Consider the following 19,373-nt stretch of genomic DNA (forward strand, 5'->3'; position numbering starts at 1 on the left):
TAACAGCACATTTATTTCATGTGAATTAAACATTACTTGGGATGAATGTGGCTTGGAATCAAACTTACATTTGAGCTCAGTGGAGGCACAGAGAAAATGTTTTTTACATCCAGCACACCTGCAGACAGCACAGTGGTTTCATTTCAGGTTATTTCCCGCAGCTGGAATTTGTTATATTATTGGCCACCTCAGCTATCACAGCAAAATACCAGAGCTAGATGTTCTTGATATAAATACTGTGTTCTCAATGAATCACCCTCAGGGTGTCACTCTGTATTCAAGCCGGTCCCTGCTCGCTGCCTGTGTGCTAGCTCCTCTGCATACTGAATGTCAGACTTGAAAACATGTCCTGCACTTTTTTTTGCTTTGAATGAGGTGAAATGGAGACACAGATATCATTGCATGTGTGGCCAAAGACAATGAGCATGTTACTACATCCCATGTAGCATTTATACTGCACTGAGATTTTCAGAAAGGTCAGAGTAGATGGAAGGTATTTGTGTAGGATGCATGTCAAGAATGGGACTAAACAGGCCTTTAGTGGCAGTCGCACTAAGCTTTCTGCCGGGCAGCATTCTTCCTCCGTACCCTATCCCATGAGCCTTTGCTGCTGGGACAAAGTCCTCTTTGTGTGCCCATGGCTCTTGGCTAGAGCACACAGAGCTTTGAAATTGTGTTTGAACGATGGGATTTTCATTTCTAGCCCTCCTTTTCGTGCTTGCTCTCACCCCTCTTTGCTTTCACTCTGACTCAACCCGCACCCTCCCCACCAAACCCACCTTTCTCTTAGCAACTGGCCGAGTAGGACGGTATTGCTCTGACACTAGCACTATTTGTGTTACCTCTTCATTTTTATATTGGATCACAGCATCTATTTCTCATGAGAAATTTCAAAAATCCTCGGACACATTTTTGTGTAACAGCAGTTTAGGTTGCGCGCTGAATATTTAGCTGTAAAACTTTGGGGAATTCATTTTTAAAGACGCTTCTAATTTACAGCTACATATTTGCATTCTTTGACTCTGTTATAGTAACTTTGGGTGAATCACAACTCAAAATAATCCAGATTTGAGAACTGGTGCAGCTCGTCAGTCTAGCCTCATCATTTAAGCCACTTTTCTTCTGATTGTCTGCCTCTGATAATCAGGAGGGTTGAACTAAGATGATCATATTAAGTGTATCCCCTCTTGTTGACATCATGCAGAGCCAAGAATAGAAAGAATTGTGTGAAACAGCATTTTATACCAGTCTGAATTCCGAGCTTCCAGCTCACAGCATGTCCTCCTCCCCAAAGGGATTTTTTCCTCCCCACTGTCACCAAATGTGAACATCTACTCAGGTCTACATCACCGTTTGATTCTTGATTCTTCCAAACTGCATGTCAAAGGATCCTTGGGCAAGATGCTGAACACTGAGATGCCCCTGGTGCATTCATTAGAGGGCGAGTGTGTGCATGAATGTTAGACAAGGCGTTTGGAGAATAAAAGCGTTGTATGAATGTGTGTGATTGGGTGAATGAAGCTGGTAGTATAAAGCATTTTGAGTGCTCAATTAGAGTAGAAAGGCCCTATGTAAGTACCGATCCACTTACCATTGTACGAGGAAACGTGTGACAGGAAATAGAGCCATTCATAAAAGGCCCTTTAAAATGTGTTCCTGGCCTTATTATGAGGATTGTAGATGCCCCCTCACACCCAAACGTGCTTCTTTCGTTTCCCTTGTGTTCATTTCTTTGCTTGTGCAACATAGTTGATGATAAATGTATATGTAGCTCTTATTAGTAAAACCAAAATGTAAAGGCTGTAACTTGAAAATGCGGATAGGCATAGTAGTGGATTACAGCCGTATACAACTGCTTGCATGTTGGAAAAAATTCCTCTGGAAGCAAGTCTCACCACTAGGCGGCCATCTTGAAACTGCTCCGGGAACCTATTTGTATTAAGGTGAGGTTGGCCGTTATGAATGTCTCTCTTCCACAGCATGTCTTTATCCTGTCTTCCTTCTCTCTCCCCAACCGGTCACAGCAGATGGCCCCGCCCCTCCCTGAGCCTGGTCCTGCTGCAGGTTTCTTCCTGTTAAAAGGGAGTTTTTCCTTCCCACTGTCACCAAAGTGCTGCTCATAGGGGGTCATATTATTGTTTGAGTTTTCTCTGTATGTATTATTTTAGGGTCGACCTTACAATAAAAATTGCCTTGAGGTTACTGTTGTTGTGATTTGGCGCTGTATAAATAAAATTAAATTGAATTGTATGTATTTTTTTATTTATTTTATGTAAGTGGCTTTTCCCCCTAGAAATTGCACTTCTAGCACCATCTTAATTTCCGTTCTGGATTATTTGAGAGCCATGCCTCTCTCTCGACATTTCTCTGCTGTTAGCTTGTCCTAACCCATGCTAAAGCTGATTTCTCCTAACATAATGCTTGGCTTCATCTGGAGTGTCTTTACTTTGAATTCACAGGAAAGAAAATAAATACTTACTGTCCACAGTTTGGTTTGTTACACTTAATGCCACTTTAAAATATTTCATGATGATTTTTGATTAAATATTTTGCACATTTGCTGCTCCTCTATTATTTTTTTTGCCGCTTCTTTTTTTAACCAGAAGTACCTGAAAATTACAGCAGTAGATCCTCGGTGTGTGGCCGCATCACTTGGCTCTTTGCACCCACCTGCCTGCCATTGTTTGCATGTAATTTTGTCCATACAGGTATTTAAAGCTTGTTTTAAATGTTTACTATAATCAGCCTAAATCGCTCTGGATGTGAGTGTCAGCTGAATGTGTGAAACACACGTGTGCTTTACTCCCTCTAAGATGTTATTAAACAGGTTGTGGTGTCTTAAGCTAGTTGCAGCTTGTAGAAATGAGTGAGTGTGTGTATGTGTGTATGTCTGTGTGTGCGTGCCAGCACAGTTTATCCCCTAACTAGTAATCTTACAGCTGCCTGTCTGGCTCATACCCGCTGCTGTTCCTGTGCCACAGAAAACACAATCGGGAAACTGCAGCCCTTCACCCCCTTTACTATTGGGCCATGAATGAATGAATGAGTCAGTGTGGTGGATGATATGATGTTAATTGTGTTTGCCAACATCTAAATTTGTCCTGCAAAGTAAAATCCAGACTCTTATAGTTAACTTGTAATTGGACCATGGTGGTGGCTTCAGAAGCTCCTACAGACTCAGAAGATTAAGAAACAAAAGCAAATTTTTACTAATTACCTGTTGAGAAATAAAGATGCTCCATGGTAAATATATCCATCACTGTAGTAGCTCTCTGGTGCTACAGTATTAGCAAGCTGTTGTGTAATCTGATCAGCTGGCTTTGCTATCACACAGAGACACACACACATGTGTGAGCAGAGTTATAATTCTGTGCTCTTAAGGCGATTCATTCCTGGATCTTTACCGTAAATCCAAGTCTTAACCCTCAAAAAAGCCACTGAAGGAATGGTCACTGAAAAGACCTGGGACTCAAAGTGATGCTAGTAACAACAGGGATGCAAGAACACCTCATTAGTAATGTCACAGAGTAAACTCGCTGTCCATATTTAACTTTAATCACTGCCTCCTAATATTTACTAGTTTTCTAAGTTTTGCATATAGCTGTACATACACAACATCATTTTCAAAACCTTAATTCAGTCACGCTGTGATCATTGTTTCTGTTATGTTGTGTTTTGTTGTGACTTCGACGCTGTGGGTGATGTGGTTCCAAGTGTTTGTGTGAAGGTTTAGCTAGCAACAGCCTGCAGAGATGAATGTTGAGGGTTAATGTTGCTGAATGTTGATAAATGTTCATAGTTTCTTAACAGGTAATAATTGTGTAGAAACACTTAGCTCGCTATGAAAAACAGGAAATTACTGCAACATTTTCCTGAGTTTACACTTGCAAACTAGGGTAGTATAAAATGCATTTACCTTTAAACTTTGAAGCCATTTACTTTGGTAAACCATTAAGTTCATGCGACTTCTTAAGTGCTTCACATTCAAAGTACAAAATTTAGCATAGATATATTAAATTGAGAGTATTTACTGATTTACGCAGCTTATGTTTTGCAGTGTACAGTATTATCTACTAGTTTTGTGAGCAAATGTTTGCTTTTTTGGCTTTTTTGGGGGATCCGGGCTAAAATCTGAAGTCTCACATGTCAGGTCGCAGGAAAGCCTGGAGAGCCATCAGAACAGATCAATAGAAGCTGTAAAATCAAGCCCCCAACACCACATTAATCGGTTATTGAATAACCACGTTATCTGTCTAACTGCGATGCGTGCTGCCAGCTAATTAAAAGCCAGGGCTATTCATTCTGGATTTAAACATTTAAAAGCTGGAGCCCAAGACAAGCACAAAAAATATCAGCAAATTATATTTACAGCCCCGCACTATTCACGCCACAACAATACTAGAGATGGCACGATACCACTTTTTTATGTCCGATACCGATACGTAATATCGGATCGGTCCATCTCTAGACAATACTGAAGTAAACGTTAAATTTTAAGATCAGCAAAATGTTAAATGAAGACATGATCTTAAATGTAACATGAGCTTCTGCATTGAGCAGTACAGAGTCTGAATTTCAGTGACATTTGCTTTAAAAAAGTTCAAGGTGTAATTTTGACATGTGATACCAGCCAAAGGACAGAGTTACTAAATAATAGTGATTATTAATGGTAGTTGTGCTCTTTTTATGTCTCACTGTTCAGTTTTAGGCACTCGTGGATACTGTGCAGGTTTCTGGTGTCTGTGTCTATAGTGATGTTGTGTGGGTCCAGTAAAAAGTAGGGTTCAGAAGCAATGTTCAGATATTGTCTGTTTCACTCAGTGAAAGACGCTGTTGTCACGTCGACTGTTTGCACCATGTTTAATACTGAGGAGTATTACACCGTTATTGTTCCTGCTGGAACTGTGCTGGGTTCACTTATGTGTCACTCTCTCAATATTCAAATGAGAAGACAAGAGGAAGGAAAGCCAAGCCTGAGCTGAAGAATGGACCAGTTTGTGAACCATTTCCTAATTGTTAATGAGGGGCTTCAGGACAGCTTGCCAAGGCTGGAGGGCCAATGGCGAAGAACTGTTTGAAAAGTGAAGGGGGGGTTGGGGGGGTGGACTGGGGCTAGCTGTTGGGCCACTGTCACTGAGGGGGACCCTAAACCCAATCAGCCCCCTCCTACCTGCTTCACAAAGTGCTGGAGCAGGCAACTGAGAGTTGCTGTCACTTCCACCGAAGATTTTAATGAGGGTCTAGCTGGTGCTTTGGGACTGTGGTGAGCCTGTGACACTTGCAGACTACAGTCTGTTAAGCAAACGCTGTGTCAGCTGACTTGGAGAGCAAAGGGGGGTCAGATTTTAAAGATGTCCAACAACAACAATAATCAAGAAGAGAAGGAGGAAAAAGAAGAGGACGCTGAAGATAAAAGAGAGGAGGTCACAGTGAACACTGCGCTGCTTCCACCTCCTACTGAGGTCAATGTGAAGAGTCCAGCTGAGGACGAAAAGCCAGTGCCCAAGCCCTTGCCCAACGGGCACCACTGCCAGCCTATGAACCTCAGTATCTTTCCTCTCTCCACAGTCTCACCAGCAGCAGAGAGGATTCGCTTCATCCTAGGTGAGGACGACGATGGCCCGGCACCCCCACAGCTCTTCACTGAGTTGGATGAGCTCCTGTCAGTGGACGGACAGGAGATGGAGTGGAAGGAGACGGCCAGGTAAGATCCTCTTTGTGTGTATCTGCTTTGTTAAAATCATATCCTTTCACGGAGTCACTAAAAATGTGAATAAAAATGATGAAAAACCAGCCTCACGTTAAGTTTTTATCTCAAAAGGAATGAATATTTGTTTTTTATGGAAAAACAGTGAACAGACATTTGAAAACAGCTCCAAGTTTAAAACTGAGCTCAGAGTTTTACTGGTTTCTTCTGAGTGGCTCTCTAGTGGGACACACTGGGACAGAGATGGGATGATTGTTTATACATAATTAGCAGTGGATGAGTGAAGTTCTTTCAGGAGGAAACAGAGTCTCTGGACCGCTGCTCGAGGCACCCAATCAGCGATTCATTATCCTAAACTCAGACATACTGTAGAAGTTTTGATTCACTGTTGTTTAAACAGTTTGCAGAAGTACTGCTGACATTTTTAGTGCACTTTAAAATTGCTTTTAATTAAACTCAGTGAAGCTTTTAATTGCTAAGTTCTGCTTTAAATCTAGTTGACTGTCGTTTTAAATTTGGCCTTTTTGCCAGCGTTTCTAATGACTGACGATAAAATTGTCCAGCCTCCGCCCCCGTGCCTACTGCACACAGGAAGTTATTATATATGACTGAAGGATCAGATGAGGGGCTGATCCTTCAGTCATATTCGGTCAGCTCTGGAGAAACTTCAGCATAATTTAACCTGCACTGGACCACATGTTTGAAACGCACTATGATAGGTAAGTGTGGCCTCGGGAGTAATGATTCCCATCATTTCATGTCAGCCGTCTGAAAAAATCTAATAAAAAGCAATAAAAAAGCTTCTACTTGATAGAAGAGGATGCAGCATATTTTTTCAGTCTCTAAAAATAAAAATCTTTAGCATACAGAAACTGTATGGAAAAAAAAAAAAACAGGCTGAGGACAGCAGTGCAAGAGTTGTAGTTCAAAATTTAAGAACTTGTGCAGCATCTCGCCGAGTACACTCAGAGGACTCAAACTGAATAAAAGCTCTGCAACGTGCCGGGCAGTGCTGACTGCCTGCCAAGTGCGGTTTTGGCAGCCAGATTAAAACCGCAGTAGAGAAACAGCCGCTCAGTAACACCTCTGATTCTCAGGTCTCTCACTCTGAGCTGTCGAAATGAAGAATGGCAGAAAAAATATAACAATGCAGACTCAGAATCCAGTTTTTTTCCCAATAATGAAAAATGAAAAATTGATTGATTTAAAAAATAATGGCTGACCCTCGTCAACAGGTCCACCAAGCGTACATTTGATGGCTCATAATTTGGACTAAAGAGCAAAAAGCATGAAATAATTCTTTAAGTTTGTCATATATTTGACAATATTTACTTTTCCTTTTCTTCCCAAGACAAAGTTTAATTAAATTTTATTCATACAGCGCCAAATCAACACAACAGTTGCCTCAAGGTGCTTTATATTGTATGTTAATGACCCTACAATAACACGTACAGAGAAAAACCCAACGGTCATGTCGCACTTTGGCGACAGTAGGAAGGAAAAACTCCCTTTTAACAGGAAGAAACCTCCGGCAGACCGGATGGGGTGAGAGAAGGGCGAGAGTACAAAGACATATTACAAGTATGATTCAGTGCAGAGAGGTCTATTAAAACATAGTGAGTGAGAAAGGTGACTGAAGAAGAAACACCCAGTGCATCATGGGAATCCCGCAGCAGCCTACACCTATTGCAGCATAACTAAGGGAGGATTCAGGGTCACCTGGTCCAGCCCTAACTATATGCTTTATATGCTTTAGCAAAAAGGAAAGTTTGAAGCCTAATCTTCAAAGTAGTAGAAGTGCAATACATACTTGCATAGATATTTTTAGTGGTGGCATTTTTCACCAGGCTCTTGTTCATTGTGACGCTCTACATTCTGACATTATGAGAATAGCTTGGGCTAAAATTAGACTTGTGATGCCTCGAAGCCACCCATACTTACTCTCTAACACTGATATCTCTCCTCTTGCATCCTGACTGTACAGCCTGTTTTTGGTATGCCTGCTTCCCCCCAAGTTAGCAGGTTACTGCTTAGTACATTTCTATAAAATAAAATAATGTAAATGTTTATCCAAGACTATGATAAAAAGATTTTCATGTTAAATCGTGTGCCTGTCTGAGTCTTTTTTCTTTAAATCCAGGTGGATCAAGTTTGAGGAGAAGGTGGAGAAAGGTGGAGAACGCTGGAGTAAACCTCATGTGGCGACGCTGTCCTTACACAGCCTATTTGAACTGAGGACATGTATAGAAAAAGGCACCATCATGCTGGACCTGGAAGCTTCTACGCTACCCCAGGTTGTTGGTAAGCTCATCTCTTCAAAAATAATTTGTTTGTTTTTTTTCTTTTTAATTCCAGCAGCTACAAATTAATTTAACCCATCGAGTGATTATCGCCATGATGTGTAATCACAGCTGTAACAAATTCATATAAAGCTGCAGTTCATCCTGTGATTATGAGGTTAAAAGTGCAGTAGAACACCTTTTACTTCAATAATAGATGTGTTGTATCTTTAAAAGGTTATGTTCACATAGTTCAACCACAATGGTTGAGAGAAGGTTAAAGTGGAAGGAGCAGCAGGACCAAAGTGTCTTCATCCCACTTCATATGTAAATTAAAGTGGTCTCACTGCAGAGATACATAAGTGGACAATGTTTCAGCTTCATCTCCTGGTTGGGGCTATGATGGGAACCTCAGACTGCATATAAATGATGGCTATAGCCACGGTGATCTCATCCAGCATGTGAAGCCCTCTTTTAAGTTATTTAATTTAAAGTTATTAGCTGATGGTACTTTACCAAGTCATGACATTTGTCAGATAATTTCATGAAAAATTCAACCTCAACTCTGCTTTTAAAAGCTGAGACTAGTGATGCGAACTTTTAACTTCGATAACATTTAAACAAATGTGTTATTTTAAAAAAAAAACAGACCCTGAAGAGCTGTTGTGAAGGGCAAAATGGGCTATAGTCCGGTGGCCAAAACAGAACAATGCTCAATAAAACCCCCCAAACCTATGGAACTCCAAAGTGTTCAAAATTAAATAAATAAATAGGTCAAGATGAAATAAATAACTATGTGAATAAATAAGACACAGATATGTAATGTGAGAATGATATTGTGAAATAATGGAACACATTTTGAAAACAATGCTCATTATTGTGAAACATATTACATTCTGCTATATATATTTTCTTATTATTGTGAAATATTATTTCATGGTCATTATTTTTCACAATAACAGAGATTATTCCTGAGGCATTTTATTTATTTCCAGCCGTTTATATTCCAAAATGACCTTTTTTCAAAGTCAGTCTTTATTTCAAAATCCCGTTTTTCCCGATGGTCTATTTATTTCATAATGCGACTTTTCAGCAGAATGACTTTGTCTGTCAATCAAGAAAGACAGGGCGGAGCCAGTTGTGTGATTGGTTGCTCCTTTACTCAGACGTAAGTAATAGCACATGAATTGTCGATTTAGGTTTAATGGTGCAATGCATCTCCTATGCAGCTGGCGGCAGTATGCAGCTCAAAATAAACTTAAGGCACCGACAAATGCAAAACACTGGGCGCGAATAACGTTACAGGTGTATCAATTCTTGTGAAGGGCATGGCTGCAGGAAACAAGTCCGTTTCTGAGTTACTCAGAGAACTTGCTAACCGCTTAGATTGAACGTCTTCACCTCAGTCTGCGTATTGCAGCAGTGTACTGGAGATGAAGTGGTCCCTGGTCCAAGTTCTCATCACAACCGCACAGTGTTAACGTTAGCAAATGCTAACGCTATCACAGCTAGCTCCACTCCACGAAACGCTGTTCAGGGTAAGTAACGATATGTTATTATTGCTTGGTTAGTCTGTCTGTCTGGCAAAAATGAGCTTTTTAATCAGTTTAGTCACAGATTTTTTTTTTAATACTGTTTTTTATCATAGCAAAGAATTCTATAAATTAGGTAAGAGAAAATAATTGTCTTCTGGGTTAATGTCTGTATTACTATTTACATTGTTGTAGGTAATAGTTATTCATGACTGTTTTAAAGTGGCTTATCTTCTGTGCTAATATGGAAGACAAGTAATCTATGTGAAAGAAAAGAAAGCAATTTTAGTTCAACGTAGTGATTTTGTAAGTGGGTATAATTTGAAAATGCTTTTACTAGTACAGTGGATGTTCTTTAAATATTTAACATTTAAAGTGTGTGTCACTTTACAGACTCCAACTTCAGTTTTGGTTTGGTCTCACCGTTGTAGGTCATAACACAAACAAGTCGTCAAGTCAAGCAGCTGAGGAAAGGGCTTAAGGAAACCATGGTATGGCCGCTTCTGACAGAAAGATCAGACATCATTCCTCCTTTCTTACCAAGGGAATCAGAGACTGCTCCCTGTTGTGAGGTAAGGTCAGGTCACATCTTTTAACATCTGAATAGTAAAGGTATTTGGTTAATTTATGAAGGATGAACATTAATTGTTGACACAAAACACCAATATACTGTTTTGTATGCGTGGGTTAGTTGAACAGCTGGGTTACATTTAATAAAAATACACCTAATGTTGCTGATGCTCTTAAGACTACAAGATAAGTAAAGCTATAAAATGACTGTGGCCTGCCACAGAAGATGAAGATGAGGAAGAAGAGGAATGCTCTCGAGGATAAATGCAGAGTGGCAGGTTACCTTCGGTCCTTCATTGAAAATGGTAAGTCTGCTGCGATAGGTATTTTGCCATTGGTTTTCTCTGATTATACTTTGGTAAATTACATACAGTCCAGTGATCTTGGGTCATTAACAAAGTACACTATAGTAGAGCTGGGCGATATGAGATTTTTTCATATCACGATATTTATTTTTATTTATTTTTTTATAAAAAGGACAAGAGCGGTGAGGTCTATCGCAATAGTTTAATTTTTCTATTGAGAAAAAGTTATTTCGCAATACATATCGTTATCGTTCTATCGCCCAGCTCTACGCTATAGTATAATTTTGTTTTGTTATTTGCTCCATGCAATACATAAGAGTGGTGGCATTATCAGTTGCACTAGAATTGTATGTAGACTACTTTTAGCTTTGTTAACATAAAAATATCTATAAAAGCTACAACAGCAATTTGAGTGGGGCAAAAATGTCTGGTGCCCTGTATGTAAGTGGTCATCTTTTATGGTATTTCTCCATAAAAGATTCAAAATAATGAATATAGGATGTCATTATAGTTTAAAACAATCTTCTGTTGCAGCATCTTGTGCACAACAAAAAGCCCTCATCAAGTTTTGGACAGGATGGGAAGTCTTGCCGAGAAATGACTGTGGAAGTGGTCAACAGCAATCTTCCAAAGTCTTCCACCGGTTTTGAAGTACTACGTCTTCCTGCACACTACTGTACCTATGAGTCATTTCTAATGGACATTCAGGTGTGTCTCAACTCTGACTCAGGTTTTGGTCTGGTTTACGATTGATTCCATAACCACATGGTAAAATTAGACCATTTCTTCTTTCTTGCATCACATTACTGTACTCGGTGTTCAAAGAAACGGACAATCTAGTGAGTTCTAGTTCTTTTTAATACACTTGACAGTGAAAAATACAGAGTACAGGTGTGCATTTATGGCTTTTTTAATATAAACTGATGAAGAGTTCAGATATCAAAATCAGTTGTTCACTGTACATTATAAATTACACAATATGTTTTGTTTATACTCGCTACTGATACAAAAAAAATTTCTAGAAAAAAATTATTTGAATTAAGATGTTACACTACTCTACTGTGTTCATTGTATTAAATCTGCTCAGAGTTGACATGTACTGTATATCCAACCAAGAAATGAATATCATTAAAGTGACAGCTGTATAAAACAAATCCTGTTTTATAGCCACTCACTGTTTTGTTGAAAATGAAATTGGTTATGCTGTTTTGAGTCAGTATTAGCTACAAAGCTGTAGAAATTTAAAAAAAAAAATCCTTCTGACATAGAAACTGATTAAATGTAATAATGTCTTTCTACAAGTGATTTTGAAGTATTGGTAGCACAGCAGGGTCTTGTTCATTCAGTGCATCTGGGAGCTGAATCTCAGGAATGGTGATCTCATTTGATGGGCAGCGATTATGTTGTCCTGTCCAGTCCACACCATAATCCTCATCAACCTGAAAGAGCATGCACATGTTTTAAATCTAAACTGAAGAGGTGTTTCCTGCAGCTGTTCCTAGATGGACTTATTGAGTCTGCCAGGGCCTATGTGAGTTGCTTAGGCATTGGCTACCAACTAATTATTCATTCACCCATTCTAGGTCAGGATTGGTTCTCTTCAGGTATAACAAATTTAACTTTGTTTAAAGTATTGCCATCTATACCTGACAGGTGGGATAAAAGAGAATGGCTTGGGAGGCGCACAGCAAATCTCAAAGTTTTCCAATTAATGCTGAAAGAACCAAGGATGTAAATGTATTCTTGTTTTAGCTTTACCGAAGACACCAGAGAAAGTATATCTATAATGCTGCTGAAATAGACAAAACCATTTCAATAAACTCGCTATTTAACATCAACCTTGTTATGCGTTATCAGAGAACAATCAACTGCAAACAGCAATGAAACATTCAACTATGTACTATTTAAAGCACTAATGACCCTGTTGTCTAACAAGATGTGATAAGTAAGTAGACTGTGGAAAGCTGGTGGGTCTACTCTCTGTGTAAAAGGTTCCTACAGGCTCCACTGACCCCAGTCTCCGAGTTAACACACTAACAGCTAACACTGCTAAACGTGTCTCAACGCCGAGATGGCGCCGATAGCTTTAGCCGTAGCTGCCCCACTTTAGACAGTAACAAAAAAAAAGTAAGCGATAATAATTCATTGTCAAACGTCATAATTAAGGTCAACACCTAAACAATGCTGTGTACAGAATCACACAGGTGCTCAATTACAGCATAAACTTACCTTAGACCATCCTCCGTCATTTTCCTCCTAATTGTGCTCGGAGACACAGAAAATGTATCGGCAATTACCCCGACGGTTATCCCGGACAGCACTAAAGTCCTGAGTGCTGCACCGGGATTTCTAGACGTGGACGGCCAACATTTGAAGACTGTTCTTCCTCGGCGTATTCCAAACGAACACGGTGCTGAATTGATCTTAAACCTTTGACAATGCTGTCATCGATGCGAACATCTTGAAGAGCAATTATCATCCCAAGCATTTCAGAAACATCTAAACGACTCAAAACAGTATCTACAGGTAAATGATCCCTCTCTATCTGATTTGCTTAAATGAGCAGAACTGGCTGAAGTTCACACCAGTCCGCCATCCTCCGTGACTTTTGACCTAGCACGCTGTTGCTAGCTGCAGTAGCCGTCCGCGGAGCCGGTATCCAGGAAAACTAGTCGATGGTAAACGATAAGCCAATAGGTGCAAAGGTCCAGCCCACTTACATTGATTGACAGACAAAGTCATTCTGCTGAAAAGTCGCATTATGAAATAAATAGACCATCGGGAAAAACGGGATTTTGAAATAAAGACTGACTTTGAAAAAAGGTCATTTTGGACTAAAAACGGCTGGAAATAAATAAAATGCCTCAGGAATAATCTCTGTTATTGTGAAAAATAATGACCATGAAATAATATTTCACAATAATAAGTAAATTTATATAGCAGAATGCAATTTATTTCACAATAATGAGCATTTTTTTCAAAATGTGTTCCATTATTTCACAATATCATTCTCACATTACATATCTGTGTCTTATTTATTCACATAGTTATTTATTTCATCTTGACCTATTTATTTATTTAATTTTGAACACTTTGGAGTTCCATACCAAACAACCCCAAAAGCCCCCAAAACAAACACACAAAACACGACGTAAGTGTTTTTGGGGAGACAATAATGTGACGGACACTTCCACAGCTGGTCCGTCATGTTATTGTGTCCCCAGAAACACTTCCATTATGTTTGTGTAATTGACCTCTCAGGGCCACCGTACTACAGATACCGTGAAGGTTTTTTGTAGCAGGGTGTGTCACTACCCGATCGGTACCGGAAACCCGATCGGTACCGTGCGAAAGGCCACTACTCCGGGTAGCGACAGGGTGTAAAGTTTTAACATGGGAGTAAATGGGGGTTGACTCACCTTTGCAGCAAGCCTCAAGTGGCCATTCATGGAACTGTAATAGAGCGACCTCTATGGAAATATTTTAAGTTTTTTTTTTTGAGTAAATAAATTTTATTTTTCATTTTTTACCATTCCATGAACTCTAAACTTTGAATTATCTCTATGATTAGAAGTAAAATTATTTTTGCTGAGTCTGAATATGAAGAAATTGAATTTTTGGGAGATACAATATAAAATGTAAATACGTCTGGATCTCTATCCCTAAAAAATCGTATTACTTAACAAAGTCCAGCACAAAAGTGCTTTAGAGTGTGAAAGAACTGAACTGACAGATTTCTTTGATGTAAGAATATTTTTTTCTGCGGTTTGATCGTTTCGTTTTTTCTCCCTTACACATCACTATTTTTTACTGCTGCGTAACGATACTAAAGGTCAGCATCTTCCTGCTCTGAAACAACAGCCCGTCTGCCAGCTTGATTAAATCAGCTGTGTGATGTGCAGCGTGTGCAGAGCAGGTCGGCAGGTTCACGGATTGATGCGCATCAAAACACTCAGGTTTCTTTTCATTCCCGTCTTTTAAGAGCGAGAAAAGAGCTGAGTTGCAGGCCATGCTGTACTTTACATTACAGCACTAGTTGACTATAGTTTGGACTAAATGGCCACACAAAAACTTCCTAATCTGAGGGCAGCTAACCTTCTCCAGTTGCTCTAAGATGATTATATCTCTGTGTCCTCCTATCTCATGCCACCACCCCAACATTTTTGTCTGCATGAGGGAGCAGGAAGAAGAGTTACCACTTGGAGTGATTAATGTGAAGTAATTGTCTGTGCTGCGTGAGCTGCACTGGGCGGAGTGGAGCTGGGCCTCTTGCTCTGAGGCCTGCTGACTTGACTGATAGGCCATTAACAGCACTACCCTTACACAAGAAGAGGAACTGCCCCGGGCTGCTTTCATTCAGCATTCAGGCTTCTGACCTTCTTTTCAAAAATAGACTAGACCTTTTGATTGAGCCATTTCATGATGCCATAAAGAGGAGCATTAGAGTCTGGGAGGCACTAATTGAGTCCTTAAAGTATGAAGAGACTTTTATGGTGACCTGTTTTGGGTGATAGTGTTGCCAAGTCTACCTTTTTGAGTAAAATGCTGCAGGGTGGGGAAAGAAAGAGACCCCAAATTAAAGTGTCATTTGACAGAACAGCACAATATAATTTTACTCTTTGTGCTCATCTTTTAATTTATAAAACTTGAAACAGGTGGCACCTTTGCAATAAACTTAAAACAATATTTTATTTTTGTTCATGTTGCAAAAAAGTGTTTATTCAATCTAACATGTTAAATTTCATGTTTTGTTTATATATATATATATTTTTTTTTCTTTGGATTCTTCTGAATTCTTCTGCTCCTAATTAAACCTAAAGCTCAAGAAATTAAGCAGTAATTAAAAAATGCATCCACAGTGTCTTTGCTTTAATGCAGAGTATTTAAAGCCTGCATTTAAACTTTAACTCAGCTTTTCACCTTCTCTTCCTCGCCTCGTCTCTTTCTGCATTTTCAGAGATGATCACTGACAACCAGATAGAGATCGGCCAGCTGAAGGCCGAACTTAAGGACAAGGTGATGTACACGTTGCTGCGGAAACATCGCCACCAGACCAAGAAGTCCAACCTGCGCTCTCTGGCTGACATCGGGAAGACGGTGTCCAGTGCAAGTAGGCTGTTTTCCACCCCGGAAAATGGTAATACTGATGCCAGTTTGGTGCAGTCTTAGCTTAAATAATTAAAGCTCGATTGCTATTTTATAAGAATAAACTAATTGCAGAATGGAGTCGACATTGAATTTTGTTAGGTGAAGAAAAAGATGTAGAGTGGGTTCTGAGGAATACCACAGTGTGTTATAAGGGGCACACTGCTGCCCTCCTCTGCATGAACCCACTAATGGGGCTTTAAACACAGTTCCAGCTGGAACCAGCAGATGAGGGAAAACACTAAAGAACCAACCTGAATAACTCGACCTGCATTAACACCAAAGCTAAAGAATAATTGAGTAAAATTAGTAAAGTTCAGAAATGTCTTTTGCACTTTAACGCTTTAAGTGGACTCACTGCAGGGTACTGTACTAACTACATAAACAGAGGTAGAGGTTTAAAGGGGACCTATTTATTAGTCATCTACAGTCAAGTATAAAGGAAGTGCACCCTCTGTCAATTCTAGGTTTTTTGTATCAGGACATAATAAAAAAAATAATCGTATCCTTAACAGGTTTAAACTCATTCAATACAACATCAGATGGACAACCTTAATTAACCTTAATTCTGATGATCATCAGCAAGTGTCAGTAGCTCTATAGCAGGGGTGGGGAACTCCAGGATTTAAGGGTGTCCTGCAGGTTTTAGATCCTGGAGGTAATTTAGCCATTTAAATCATCTGTGTTGGATCAAGGACACATCTAAAACCTGCAGGACAGCGGCCCTCGAGGCCTGGAGTTCCCCAACCCTGCTCTACAGAGATATGCATGTGATCAAGGATACTGTAAAAAAACACAAGACCAGACTCTGTAGGCCTCTGTTAGCTTTTTATGGCAAAGTTCATGATGGTACAAAAAAGTAAAGAAGTAGTGTTTGGAAGGGCAGCCAGGAGAAAGGCTCCGCTCTCTAGAAGGAACATGGCAGGACAGATCAGGTTTAAGTTCAGTCTGACCAAGCAAACTTGTGGAACAATATCCTTTGGACTGAAGTGGATGCATTTGGCCATAATGCACAGTGCCATGTTTGGAGAAAACCAAACAGCTGATACCAGCTGTCAGCACTGGTGGAGGGGTGATGAGCTGGGTTATTTTTCTGAGTCACAGGACCCGGACACCTTGCACTCGACCAGTCGATCAGTCGAAGTATCCTACAGTCCGACGTGAGGTCATCTGTCCTATGACCAAAACATGATATAAATTTGTTCATGCAAACTGGTCATTAAAACAGAAAAAGACAAGTCCAGACCTGAACATGACTGAAGAACTGCAGCGGGACCTAAAGAGAGCTGTGCATCAAAAAAATGCTCACTAATCTCTGTGCACTGAAGCAATGCTGTAAAGACGACTGGCCAACATTCCTCCACAATGATGTGAGACTGATAAAGTCATAAAGAAAGATTATTACTTCGAGTTATTACGTTCTTCCACAAGCTGTTGTTAATTTTAGAGCCTGCTCAGATGATTTTTTATGTCCTCATGCATAAAACCTTAGAACTGAAAGAGGGTTTTTTTCAACCATAGCCGTTGCAGTTGTTCTTACATCTGATAAATAAAGTCACATGAACAAGTCATTTCTGTAAACCTTAACTTTAATATGAGAGAGAACAATGGGTCCTCTTTAACTCTGAAGAAGTGAGCTGGGGCAAGACTTCACGACCCACAGGAGTAATCATAAACCTGAAATCATAGGATTCTGGTGTTTGCTACTTTGGTCACAATCTTCTAGATTTACGATTCATGTTAACAGTAACGTTTCAAATCAATTAACTCTTAGTTTTGATTAAATTCATGGAAATGCATGTTTTATTTACAGAGCTGTCACTTTGTTTTGCTGAAAGTTGTCAGAAAATTAACTTTTTTTAAAAATTCTTCATTAAAAAATAATCATTAGTTCACTCCCGGGATAAATTTCATTTGTCCCGGGATAAATGAAATTTCACTCTGGCACAAAATCTTCAGAAATATCTTGATGAAGAACTCAAAGTGACAGCCCCACCACACAGCTCTTACTGATGTTAACAACATGTGGATTAGTAGTCTGTCAAATATTGATTTACTAAATGTTTATTGTGTTGACAGTGGAATGAATCTGTTACTAGTCATGGGCCTTTGGAAAGTGAAGTTATTTATTAGCCACTATCAGATTTCAGGAACTTTGACGATCAAAGAAAAGGCTTTCTGTGTTCATGACCCAGCTCTAGCTGTGCTCGTCCTCTTATCACGGCAAAGATAAGGAGCCACTCTGATAAATATTGCTTGATTACCATCTTTTCAAGGATAAAGTTTATTTTCTGACTTATTAAAGTGCAGGTCAAACTTCTGTCCAAAGACCCATGATGTCCTCATTTAATGATGCCCCTCCTCTTTCCTCACTGTATCTCTGCACGGCTTGTCAATTGCAGCAATATCATGTCTTCACATATTTTAACAGCCACTTGATCTTTTGTGCATTTAACAAATCTTCTGCTTTGGCTCAGCGGGCTTTTCTGTCAACTCTGCTTTCCATCTCTCTTTCGTCCTCTTTGCTTCCCTGGATTGGCTTTGATAACCTGCTGCTGCCACTAAAAGCCCGCAGTCCTCTCGAGAACTCTGTGACTTGCCTGTCAGGTCGCATCTCAATGGAGGACTTGCAGACCCAAAGGAGTTCCAGTATGGACTGGCTCAGTAAGTTCACTGAAGTCTACATTCACACTGCAGACCCCTGGTGAGCTTCCATTTGGCGACAAAGAAACGAAGACCAGAGAGTTCAAATTTAGTCTCAAACTGAGGCTTTTTTAAAAATACAGACAGCGGATCGTAAAGTTGTGTCCGAGGGCATCTTTGTGCTGATGACCTGCAGCTTGAATGTAGTCACGACTAGCTTGAAATTTCACTAGATGCAAGTACTTGATGGTGAATAATCCCTGTCAGCTCAGGTTGTTTTTAAAGAATATTTTCTCTCACCTACACTACACCTATAAAAAAAATTATCTGGCTGCATCATACTGACATGCACGTTATTACCAACAGTGCCAAAGGTGCAGATGCATGAAAGGCTGCAGTGGCACCAGATTGTTGCATTCTTTGAGGTTTTTCTTTCCCTCGGATCTCTGGACTGAAGCCTGTTCTGCTGTCACATTTCAGGATCATCTTCTGCTTATTTTGTGTCTGCACCCATTAAGTCCATCCACAGAGTAAGGCTTTAAATGTGACAGTAAGAATGATGACACTAGATCTCATTATTATCAAAGCACAACAAGCTGATTGAACCTCAAGAAAGATGCATTAATAATGGTAATTTTACTCTTCGTTTTTGACCTCCTGCCTTCTTTTATTTGAAATTCAAAGTAAAAAGTTGATATTTGATCTGATCACACATTTTATACCCGACGGGTTAGACCTAAATATCGGCCAGTTACTTTATCACAGACAATAGCTTTTGTCCTACAGCTTGCACGAGTATTTCTGTTGGATTTTTTCTTCTTTTGGCAAAGCATGTAAGGAGCTAATTGTCTGGGCCACTTTGGGTTTCTGCCTCTTTTCCTCTTGAGTCTTAGACCACAGTGGGGGTGAAGCTGGTCTAACTAGTCAATGTTGCCCTGTCTGAACAGATAGTCCCACCACAACTCCCAGGAACCTGACATCCACCAGCCTGAATGACGTCTCTGACAAACCGGAGAAAGACCAGGTAAGTCGCCCTCATGCATCTGCTGTACTGTTTCTGGACACCAACCCTCACCAATCCATCAGACTCAGTGGTGAGAGGTTTATATTTCCTGGAAAATGAAGGGGATGGATCTCTGTATTCCCAAGTTCCCAGTTTAAGGTGGTGTAGTTGTAACAATACGCTTGATTA

The 19,373-nt window shown here is 39.9% G+C and overlaps 1 protein-coding gene and 1 long non-coding RNA gene across 11 annotated transcripts in view; one reads left to right on the forward strand and one right to left on the reverse strand.

Moving 5' to 3' along the window:
* The window catches only part of slc4a4a (solute carrier family 4 member 4a), a 70,488-nt gene that overhangs the window by 20,014 nt on the left and 31,101 nt on the right, over positions 1–19,373 (forward strand). For 3 of the 10 annotated variants that reach the window (XM_085426482.1, XM_085426481.1, XM_085426491.1), the window contains 5 exons: positions 5,569–5,704; positions 7,848–8,008; positions 15,351–15,530; positions 18,107–18,202; positions 19,129–19,205. In XM_085426482.1, the coding sequence (XP_085282608.1) occupies positions 5,569–5,704; positions 7,848–8,008; positions 15,351–15,530; positions 18,107–18,202; positions 19,129–19,205 (650 nt within the window). Of the gene's footprint in view, positions 1–5,568; positions 5,705–7,847; positions 8,009–9,303; positions 9,525–9,911; positions 10,091–10,266; positions 10,394–10,927; positions 11,102–15,350; positions 15,531–18,106; positions 18,203–19,128; positions 19,206–19,373 lie in introns of those variants that run through there. The other 7 variants (XM_085426486.1, XM_085426487.1, XM_085426485.1 and 4 more) reach the window with 7 other exon arrangements.
* LOC146658075 (uncharacterized) lies at positions 11,234–13,334 on the reverse strand. The gene is made up of 2 exons (XR_014914145.1): positions 12,623–13,334; positions 11,234–11,832 (listed from the first exon to the last, which is right to left on the reverse strand). It is a non-coding gene; the product is annotated as an uncharacterized LOC146658075 (long non-coding RNA).

Source organism: Rhamphochromis longiceps, linkage group LG12 (genome assembly GCF_057381845.1).
Source record: "Rhamphochromis longiceps isolate RC_006_pf linkage group LG12, R_longiceps_female_GT1.1, whole genome shotgun sequence".
In the NCBI taxonomy this organism is placed as follows: Eukaryota; Metazoa; Chordata; class Actinopteri; order Cichliformes; family Cichlidae; genus Rhamphochromis; species Rhamphochromis longiceps.